The 10,683-nt window shown below is 38.9% G+C and overlaps 1 protein-coding gene across 1 annotated transcript in view; it reads left to right on the top strand.

Annotated features, from left to right (window-relative positions):
• The window catches only part of SPIDR (scaffolding protein involved in DNA repair), a gene marked incomplete at its 5' end in the record, with an annotated part of 83,651 nt that overhangs the window by 71,948 nt on the left and 1,020 nt on the right, over window positions 1–10,683 (top strand). The window contains 5 exons of the mRNA XM_010190483.1: window positions 1,120–1,318; window positions 1,925–2,077; window positions 6,780–6,873; window positions 8,294–8,408; window positions 8,907–8,960. Of these exons, the coding sequence (XP_010188785.1) occupies window positions 1,120–1,318; window positions 1,925–2,077; window positions 6,780–6,873; window positions 8,294–8,408; window positions 8,907–8,960 (615 nt within the window). The remainder of the gene's footprint in view (window positions 1–1,119; window positions 1,319–1,924; window positions 2,078–6,779; window positions 6,874–8,293; window positions 8,409–8,906; window positions 8,961–10,683) is intronic.

Below are 10,683 nucleotides of genomic sequence, written 5' to 3'. Positions count from 1 at the left end.
AGGAAAATAGTAACAAAAGCTTTTTAATTTAAGAAAGAAATTTAATCTTACTTAAATATTTTAAAATATTCTAATCTTAAAATTTACAAGTTGCTTCGACTGGTAAATGTGGAATATGCTTTGATAATAAGCCCATATTTTCTAAAGCATGGGAAAATTCACATACACACACAGATATTATAAAAGCTGTGGTAAAAAAAAAAAGAAAGAAAAGCATGAATCTTCAAATTGTAACACATCTGATTTTGTTAAAGAGCCTGGAATGAGCACTGATTTGTATATAATGTCTGTCCAGTCTGTGTTGTTCATCATCCCAGTGTGAAAACTTTAAAAATCACTACTGATCTTGTGATAATTATTTTCAGATATGAAGGCCAAGATGAAATGTAGGTATTTTGGTTGTGACATCAGTAGTTTTGATATACCTTAATTTAGTCACACCATCGTATTCTTACACCTGTCTGAGGCAGAAAACTTACATTGTCATTGTGGATTCCTATGTCTCTTACTTATAAGTTATTTACTCTCCTGTTTCTGTGTATCATTCAAACATTTAGAGATGTTTGTTCAACAGAAAGAAAAATCTCCAGCTTTGTAACTTGCAGTAGGTATTAGCCAAGGACTGGTGCTCTTGGCAGGCAGTAAAAATTTGCTCACACAGGAATAATAGAAGGAGTAGTCTCACCCTTTTTTTTTTAAAGCAAAAATTATATAAGTCTTTGTTCATAAAAAGAGCAAATAATTTATATATATAATATATACATGATATAAATACATAATATATAGCATATAATATTTTAAAAATAAAATATAATTTCAAATGCCTAGTACAGTCCAAATAAGTTATAATAAAGAGAGATAGTGAACAGAAGTAAAACCAAGATTCCAGTGAGTGAACCTTGAAAAGTTAATTTAAGGTAGAGATGTTTGTACCTGCAGTAAGGAATAATAAAAAATTCCAATGAAGCTTTGATTCACTATCCTGTATGAGCCTTAAATGTCATAATTTCTGTCAGTTTGATTAGTTATTTAAATATGACGATGTTATTTTAGTCTTACCTTCCACTAAAAATTAACAACCGTATTCCAAGTTTGCTTTCTTTTTTTTTTAAATCGTAGACAAAACACAGTGTTCCTATAAATCAAAGAGAGATTTTGTTGTTTGTGACTGACAGCTCATTGCAAAATGTGGTTCATACCACTCCAAAAGTTGTTGCTGTGTCGGTCACTGCATCATGTGTTTTCAGTGCGGAAATCACCGAAGCCCTCAGTGTTGCCTCACAACGCGTCTACTTCAAGGATGCGCTGTGGGGAAATGGTAAGTTTTACACGGGGTTTTGGAGCAGTTGGAACCAAACTGAAATAGCATCCTAATCTCTGACACTGCAATATGTGACCTCCAGAGACTTTCATTCCCAGATGAAGATGGGTCATTGAAAGTCTGGTGAGAAATTTGAAAGAGGTTGTAATTAGAGCTTTTCCATAAGGTTTCTTTTTTACATTTTCAGCTTGATCTCCAAAGTGCTTTGGAGAGTAAAGCATTGCATGCACCTACTCTCTGTAATCTTTGAAACAAAGACAGACCACCTGAAGGGGTACCCAAGCTTATTACCAGGGAAGAGATGGTAATGTTGTGTTTGCAGGGAGCATGGTGCAATGCAGGCCAGGTGGGATTGGACTCTATTCTGCTGTGTTTTAAACACGTGTTTTTAAAGCATCTTTTTTTCCCTGGGAGTTGTGGAGTGTAGTGAGAGCATGAAGCATGTATCACTGAAAGCAAAATATTTTGTCACTGAGAAAAGCCAATGGAGTCTGTCCATCTGTTTAGTAGCTGGCAGAGATCGTTGTCTTTATTGGCCATGTCAATTAACATGGTCACCTTTTTCTTTGTTACTGTACTGAGTTGAAATGTCTTTGTTGGCAGGTAGGATTATTTGTGTTGAACGTACTGTTCTCTTACTACAAAAGCCTCTTTTGTGCTCGGCTGCCGGTGCTGACCTCAGTGAGCTGACTGGCCCTGTCAGACTCGATGAGCTGGATTCTACAACACAGGCCAACTCCATTTGTGCTCTAAGAGGTTTGTATGGCCTTTCCTGAAATGAATCCTGTTAATTATTTGTGCTCACTTTAATCTTTCAGGTCCTCGTATTGATTTCTTGCACAAACAACGTAGAGCGATAAAAAAGCATGGTATTGCTGTGGGTTGTTTAGGATATTTAAGTTTTTATACTTCTTTGTGGGCTTTGTTGTCTTTTGCTGGCCAAGCTCTGTTCCCACTCACTCATACCCCAGAATAAATGTTTGATGCACAGTATGTTTTATTATATTTTTTCCTTCACCGTCTTCTTTCAGGAGCCTTCTGTTCACACCAGCATTGTTGATGTTGGCAACAGTAAGGTATACCAATATTTCTTAGGCACATGGATAAAACATGTTAGCCAGATCCTGAATGGTAGGAGTTAGTGTCTAATTTCCCTGGAGCTTTGCTGCAATGGGGCAATTTAATATTTCACCATAGTCATCTAGCATAACTCAGCCAATATTTGCTTACCAGCCACTTTGGATCATTGCTTTGTCTAATATTTCAGTCCTACCACTAACCATGCAGAAACATTTCTTACAGTGCATTTTCCAACATTTCCTAATCACACAGAAACGTTTCCTACTGTGTATTTTTTAATGCTTTGTCCAGTCAGCTTCTTAAACCTCCCAGTTGTAGAGTGCCTATAGGGAAAAGTCCTTAAAAGCCGTATAACTCTTGGCTTTTGAAGATTATTTTCTTTCTTAATTTAACTCTTATGATTCCACTAGCCCCGTAGAAAATTATTGTTACTGTTTTACATTTACACCTTCAAGTATTCACTAGAGTACTTTAAATGAGCTTTAAAATAATAGCAAATAATGGTTACAAATGGTTCCAGCTATAACGTGATACACTGAGAAGACAGTTTGAAACAACACAAAGCTGTTACTAAACATACGTTCCATATGGTAGAGCCACAAGTTAGCAATGCCTCTGGAATTAATAAATGAGCACCTTGCAGTGACAAATCTTTAACAATGTATAAAGAAACACAAGCACAACTAGAGGCACTTCACTCGAAGCCTTGGTTGTTATGTACATCTCACATCGATATTGTGAGTTACTGGAGAGATTACTTCTGTCACTGGGCGTGAAATACTTTTGGGCTTTTTTTGTTAACCTCTCCAGTAGGCTACACTAAGAATTGTCACTTCTTCACTCCTAATTTTATAACTAAGTAGGAGAAGTGCCTGTCTCCTTTTGTGTCACTGACAGTGTACATAGTAAGATAAAGCAAACATTTCTCTGTCCTTTCTTTTTCCAGTAGAACAAAGAAAATACACCTTTGTGATCTTTGGTGTTAACAAATACTTCCTGTACACAGATGGGAGGTGTCATGCTTTCCCTGTTCTGTATTACAGATGGAAGAATGACAAAAGGAGAAATTAATCCCACAACTTTGTCTTGCTTCATCTGAAATTAGTACAGGGTAGCTGTTATCAATAGGTTCCCACACATCTATACTGATGTAGAATATAGTGTCTTTTATATACCTATGCTAGTGCTATATATAGATGATAACTTATTTAGATACATATCCAGTGTTTTGGAATTCAGTTAGTTATCACCTACATGTTTCTACTGAAGAGGTGAAACTAACAGCTTTAACTCTACTTTGTTGGTGGGAGCATATGTATTCGATGGAGTAACCTATGAAGGAAAATTTATTATCTCTAAAATTCACTGTCTGTCTGTCTCTTGGCTCAGAGAGCCATTAGTCTGGCTTTCAAAGAGAAGCAGTCTTACCTCGTTCATTCTTTTTCTTTGCACCCTCCTTTCACTTCCTGTACTTTTGGTCACCTACGTATGCTGTATGTGGGCCTCCTCTCACTTAACACTCAAAAAGGCTGCAAAGGCTTTGCTCTACCCCTTGAAGTAGTGCTCCTTTCTGCTCCTTTGCACTCATGGCTGCTCCTCCTGGCTCTCAAGGATTCAGAGGCTCAACCTTCCCCAAAAACCTTATTTTTAGCCAGTGAAAAGTGCAGGTGATCATTCAAGTCCCCACTCACAGTCATAGCGATTGGTCACCACGTGAGAGCCTTCAGGATTGCCAGGACTGGAGGCACAGACCATGGTGCCTGCTGGGTTTTAGGTCGATTGGTCATTTTTGGAAGGTGTATAAATAGGAGAAGTTAGGTTGCAAGAAACCTCTGAAGTTCCTCCAGTCCTAACTCCTGCTCAAAGCTGGCAACCTGGTACAACCCTTACAGCTGACCCAGCTTTAAAAGGACAACGTTGCAATCCAAGCAGATCCACTGAGTTTGTCAGAAATCCTTGTTTCAGAGAGGTGCAGTCATATCTGCTCTGGAATGGAGTGTGTTGCTCTTAAGCAGATGAGTGAAAACTTGTGGTTGCTTTCTACTGGAAAGTTTACTCTTCTTTTAGAAATGAGTCTGTGGTTCTCGCCTGTGACCTCAGGGTTAATAGATTTATTTTCTTATCACTATGCATTGCAGAGTAATTTATAACCTTTTTTGCTGTACAGTAGCAGCCAGGATGACTTAAATGTTGGCAGTTCACACTGCACAGGACTGTTTTTCCTCTTAACCGTGCTCATGGGCAAGTTCTAGTCAGTCCATACCACATATGTTATATGGGAATATTACTTGATTAATGATATTTGCCTAGTATATGACTCACCACTAGTGATTGAATTCTGACATTGGATATTTTCATACCCAATACCCTTACTCAGAGGTTGGAGTTTTTTTCAATTTCCCTCTTAACAGTGTCAAAATGGTGTCAATCAGCTTACCTAGGTTTCTATTTTTGATTGAGCTTTCCCCCTTCATTAATCAGGGTAACTGTTTGGGGGAAAAGAAGCCAACATTTCTTTTTTTAACATTTCAACCGAACTGTTACTTTTAATCCTTAGCCCCTCTTTGCATTCCTCACTAGAGACCTGTTTTTCCAGATGTTGTCCTACTATCAGTCTCTTAATGACATCAGCCGCAACCCCAAAAAATAGAGGTAAAAATCAAATTTTGGTTATGTGTGTTTCCATTTAAAAGAAGGAAAATATCCAGAAGGTTTCTGAATGTCAAGCAAAATTCAGTCTTGATAAAGATGTGCAGCAGTTCAGCTCAAACTTGAGAAGTCACTTTGCGTGTGGGATGCACAAGACTTTCACTAGGTTATTAGAGCTGTTGCTGCCTTCAGTTGTGTTTGTTCTGTGATCTCTGGTGGTTTTCTTGAGGGAACTCTATGTTGTCGTCAAAATAAACCTCTCCACTAGACGTAATCTCATCAGTATGATCCTGTTTCTTTCTTCAAATGTACTTGTATTGCTTGTGCGCTGCCATCCTGCAGTCACGATATGGCACACAACCGGGGGAAAGTTAAAAGGCTTAGAGAGAAACAAATCTGCCAGAAAAGGGGATTTTGTTTTGTTTTTAAAATGCTTTTTTTAATGAAAAAGGAAATATATTCAGCAAACTAATTGGTAGCTTTTCTTTTCCATGAACGAGAGAAACATGCCCATGCTGTGGCAGAAAGCATTCTACCTTGTAGTAGCAAGCACCGATGGAGACTCCCAGTTTATCACAAAATCTGAAGAATCAAAATAATTCCTGCAACAGTTCAAAGGGTTAAATACACAGAATTGCTTATTCTGTCAGGGTAATCCTTGTTGTTTTGTTGTGTGCATAGAAATTAGGTCATAAACGTTGTACTTGAGAAGTACCTTTCCTGATCTTCAGACTTGCTGTCCTCAGAATTCCCAAGAAAAATGACAGGTTTGTTGTTTGTGTGTGGCTCCCCCCTTTCTGTCAGCCCTTGCCTCCGGAGAACCAGGAAAGCAAGGGATTAACACCCAGTTTTACAGACCAGGCAGTGTCAATGCTCCCTAGTCTCTAAGGGTTTCTTTTATTGAATGTGATATGAAACAATGAAATTCTTGCTCAATAGCACCTCAAGTTTTTAGTTTGTACTTTTGTTGTACCAGTGAGTGTTTATTGTAGTGTAATTTCATTCTTACAGGTGATCTGCTTTGTACACTTCAAAATTCTTAGATGTATTTTCTCCATAAAATGCTCATAATTTCAGCATATCATTACTGTAAAACATAATACACTCTTTATTGGTTTCTCATAAAGCTCTGGATATATTTTTTTTGCCAAAGCTAGCAAGCCCTTTATATTAGTCCAAAGTATCTTTGGCATTCCCTTCTTAGGCACACATTTAAGTCTGTGAGCCAGATCTAATCTCTGTTAAATCAGTATAAGTGAAGAATAACTCCATTGTTAATGGAATTTAATCTGCATCTTTGTTTTCAAAAGGGGTTGGGTCTTCTCATTGGTTTGTGTTTCCTAAATAACAATATCAAGCAATCTGACCTGATGATTTTTATAGCTGTTTATTGCCAAGGAAACATCAGAGGACCAGAAAGAAAACAAACAAACAAAAACAAATCAGAAAAACAACAAAACCCAAACTAAAAGAACTGAACCTGTTTGGGTAGTTAATTACTGATTATCTACCTTCTGGTATTTTTAGAATGTAACACTGCCGTACTTCATCCTGTGTTGGAGGGACAAAGGAGAAAGGGAGAGTGAGATTGTCAGAAGAGCTGATGCTTGCTTTGACAAGTCTTATTCTTAAGCTGAGAGTCAGAAAGAATCAAACCTGCTGTGAAGCCAGGAGTGTCTGTGTTTGCCAGCTTACCATTTGTATTTTGAAAGAATTTCATCTTCTGCAGGTACTGTGGTTGGAGTTAATGAGAGCACTGCTTTCTCCTGGCCTACATGTGACAGATGTGGCAATGGAAAGTTGGAGCCGTGTCCCCAGGACAGGTGAGAGTCAGCGTGCTCCAGAGCACCCCAGGTGTTTTGCAGATGTAGCCATAACAGCAATGGGTGATGCAATAATTCCTGCAGGCACAGGTTGCACTTTGTTCCTTCCTAGAACTAAGACGTAGTATTTTTATTGCTGATGAATTGATAAAACCTGCAAGGTTAGATTAATTTATTAAGAAAGATACAAGTAGATATGAAATGGTTTGAATTTGCAGCTATCACATTTTTTTCAAACTAATCTTAAAGTATTACTTATAAAGATTTTATAGCCCACTGCATTATAATACTAGTTTTAATAAACATCCACATAAATCACAGGTCTTATTTTAAGTTGCTTGAAAAGTAGCTTCTTGTGTTTCTCTACCTTGTTACCCTGTATACCACCAATTCACATAATTTTTATATTGAACTGTGATCTTTGCTGTAATTTACATAAGCATGAAAGAGGAGCACTTCAGACCTTTAAATTTATAACCTTTCCAAAACGGCTGTTGGATAATTCTGTCCCAAACATGAAGACTGATCCTACAAGACCTGTTACCACCTGAACTGCTAAACCTGCATCACACTGGCATGCTCTTGGAAAGCCTCCCCTCTTGCTCTTGCGGAGTCCAAGATACTTGATGTGATAAAAACACAAGAGGTTAAGAGAGTAGTCAGAGTGTAAAAAGAAGGAAAGGAGAAGTTGGGTGGTTTTGATCCCATTGAAATAGACACCATTTGCCTAAATAGGAGAATCTTTACCACTTATGTTTTGATATGTATAGCCTCCGGGGAAAATAGGCTGAAAATAAACAGGCTGAGACATTATACTGACATTATACTGTCAGGCAAAAATTAAGGATGTGTGTATGTACACATAGTAGTGTAGTTCAATTTTAGAAATCTCTACTGTGAAGGACACTTTTGCTTCATTTGGAGAACAATATAACATCAATATTTGTTTAAGACATTATTCCAGCGAGCACTTATAGTTAAGCCTAATTTTATGCGTACGACTTATGTGTGTGCTGAAAATGTTGAACGTTTGCTGAATGAGGGCCTAAATCAACGTCACTTGGGCCAAATCTATACTACAAGTTTTCTTTTGCCATAACTTCTAGAAGGTTATGAGATTAATATACATACTTAAGTGAGGTGACTATAAATAGCAACCTACTCCCATGTTGCCAAAACTTATAAAAGGAAGATCTTTTTGCTAGAAGAGTTTAGGTCCTCCAAGAGAGTTACTTAGCTCTACCCACAGAAGAGCTCTATTTGCTATTACCAACTGAATCTCTGCCAGGACTTTTCTACTAGAAGTCTACCAGCGAAGTATTTTAGAGAATAAGCTAGCTGATTTTTTGTGTGTTTTGCTTTTGTGACTGATCGCTTTTCCATTTCTCTGTGGGTTTCCATCATTATGTGCATGTTTCAGAGGATTGCTGTATTGCAACCAGTGCTCTGAAGTTGTTGTTTCACCGGTTGTGAAAATGCAGCTGGAAGTCTTCTTGAGTTGTCCATCCCAACCTCAAAGTGTAATAAAAGTAAAGGTATGGCATGATATGAGCTTTGATGTATTGTGTATGGTGAGGCTGGATATGTATAGACACACAGGTACTCTAAGCCACACTTGTATTAACAGCTCTTTCAGAAGAAAAATAAACAGGTGCAAGAGTATCCTATAATTTAATCTGTTACTAAACTTGTGTTTTATTGGATTAAGAACCCAGTTCACAGGTCTTACTCAAATAATTCAGTCACTGAGTTCACCCTGAGGTTTCCAAACGGTTTTCTGGTCCAGCTGAAGGCTTTGTTGGGTTGAGCCTTAGGAAACCTCATTCTCCACAGCCTAAGAGGAACATGTATTTTTGCACTCTCATTCTGAACACCTTTTTGTATCACCTCTCCTCTGCTTTCTTGGCCTGAGAAACAAAACTGTTCTGTATTAAAATGAAAAATCTTTGTTTGACTGTTTTAACTTGCAAACAGAGTATCTGCATACGTAAGATTTTTGTCATGAACAAAACCTGTTAATTTTCTCATTCCAGCTGTTACAAAGGACAATCTCTTCTCTCCTGATGTCCTCTGCCTGTGAGGATGGGGTAGGTATAATGAATGTTGACAAAACAATGTTAAACTACGTAACTTACTGTAAAGACAGAGTACAGGAGATGTGAATTGGGTCGGAAGATACTCCAATTATAGAAATGAAAGGGATTCCTGGAGGTCATTGTCCATCCTACCACTCACACTGGGCTATTGCCAATGTGTGGGCAGGACAGCCGTGACTTTGGCTGGCAGAGTCTCGGAAACCTCCAAGGATGGAGGTCCTGCCTTTCCAGGCAGCCCGTTTCAGAGCTGCACTAGGGCGGGTAGGAGATTTCACTACAAAGAATGAATATTTTTCTCGTGTCCAGCTGGGATTTGAGTCGGCTGGGCCCTTTGGCAATCCCACCGTCCACCTGCTGATGCATGGCTGTCATCAGGCTGACACCTTCCTTCCTGGAAGAGGGGTGCTATGCCTGGGGTGTAGAGACAGCTTCAGCTCAGCTGCAGATCTGCAGAGCTATCTGCAGACATTCAGAGCAGCCACAAGCAGCGCTGGGCTTTACTACATTTTCTGGCGAAAGATTCAAAGATAGCAAAGACACATCCAAGCATCCTACCTTTTTGGGCTGGTCTTCTAAACCCTATAAACTGCAGCTACTTTCTAATAGCACAACCATGAAATTTACTGGCAGGTGGTAATAGTAGAGAAATTTGCAAAACGCAGGCAAGATAGAACTTTATAACTGTATGAATGAAACACACGTAAGCCACAGGGACCCGTGGGCTAAAGTACAGTTTATGTAATCATGAAGTAGCTATTCCTTTAATCAGAGATATCAGAAGAACCCTGACATTTGGCACAGTGACCCAGATTTATCGCAGGTGAGGGAGGCACCCGGGTAGGTGCCTGCCTGGCATTGGCTGCCGATGGTCAGCAGCGAAGGAGCGGCACCTTCAGAGAGTGATGAAGTCCAGTTGGGATCCCGAGATCCCCCCCTCTCTGTTGCACGTGGAAGGGAGCAAAGGGCAGCTCGTCATCTTGTTTAATCTTCTCGGTTAAGTATCTTCTGCTAGGTGACACGTACTGGGGTCATTTTGCTTTCCTTGTCTCTACAGTCGTCTTGCCTTTTGCTATTATGTGCTGCATGGTTTTAAGGGGACTTATGGATAATTTTTAAAATAGAACATTTCTCTGAAATTTTAAATGGTTTTTCTCATGCTGGAGGGTGTGTATTTCATTTAAGCAAAGAGATACAAGAAATTTCCAAGATATGTTTGCTCTTTTAACAGCTGTTAAATCTTGCGACGTTTTACAGGGTATGTCTGGTTTGGTTACAGACTGACAGAACAGAGGTTTTTTTGGAGTTGTTATTAAAATTCAAACAACCTCTTATTCAGTTTTTGTAATGCTAGTATTTAGGAGTCTGGCAACTTAGAAACATTTTCTTTTCCTTAGCTGAAATGCAGGACTATTTTTTTCTTTTTTTTTCCTAAGCATTTCCATTTCTAAACCACTACATTTTAAAAGGCAGCACATCCCAACAAGGTTTAATCACAAGAAATACCACTTGAGGTGGCTTTTTTTTTTTTCTTGCCAGTGCTGCTAAGGTTTCTAAGGGTGTAGTTTTGTAATCACTTCTTTTGGCAGGGAGGTTGGTTTTAGCCGCCACTGCCCCGGCCACTTGTTTCTTACCTTGTGACAACCCTTCTGCTGCACCAGTGTGGCTGTTTGTGCAGCTGCGTGGTGAACTGGACTGCAGAACCGGTCTGAGGGGA

Source organism: Mesitornis unicolor, unplaced genomic scaffold, assembly GCF_000695765.1.
Source record: "Mesitornis unicolor isolate BGI_N332 unplaced genomic scaffold, ASM69576v1 scaffold22110, whole genome shotgun sequence".
Classification (NCBI taxonomy): Eukaryota; Metazoa; Chordata; class Aves; order Mesitornithiformes; family Mesitornithidae; genus Mesitornis; species Mesitornis unicolor.
The sequence above is the reverse complement of the archived record's forward strand: the minus strand, read 5'-3'. Positions and strand labels throughout refer to the sequence as shown.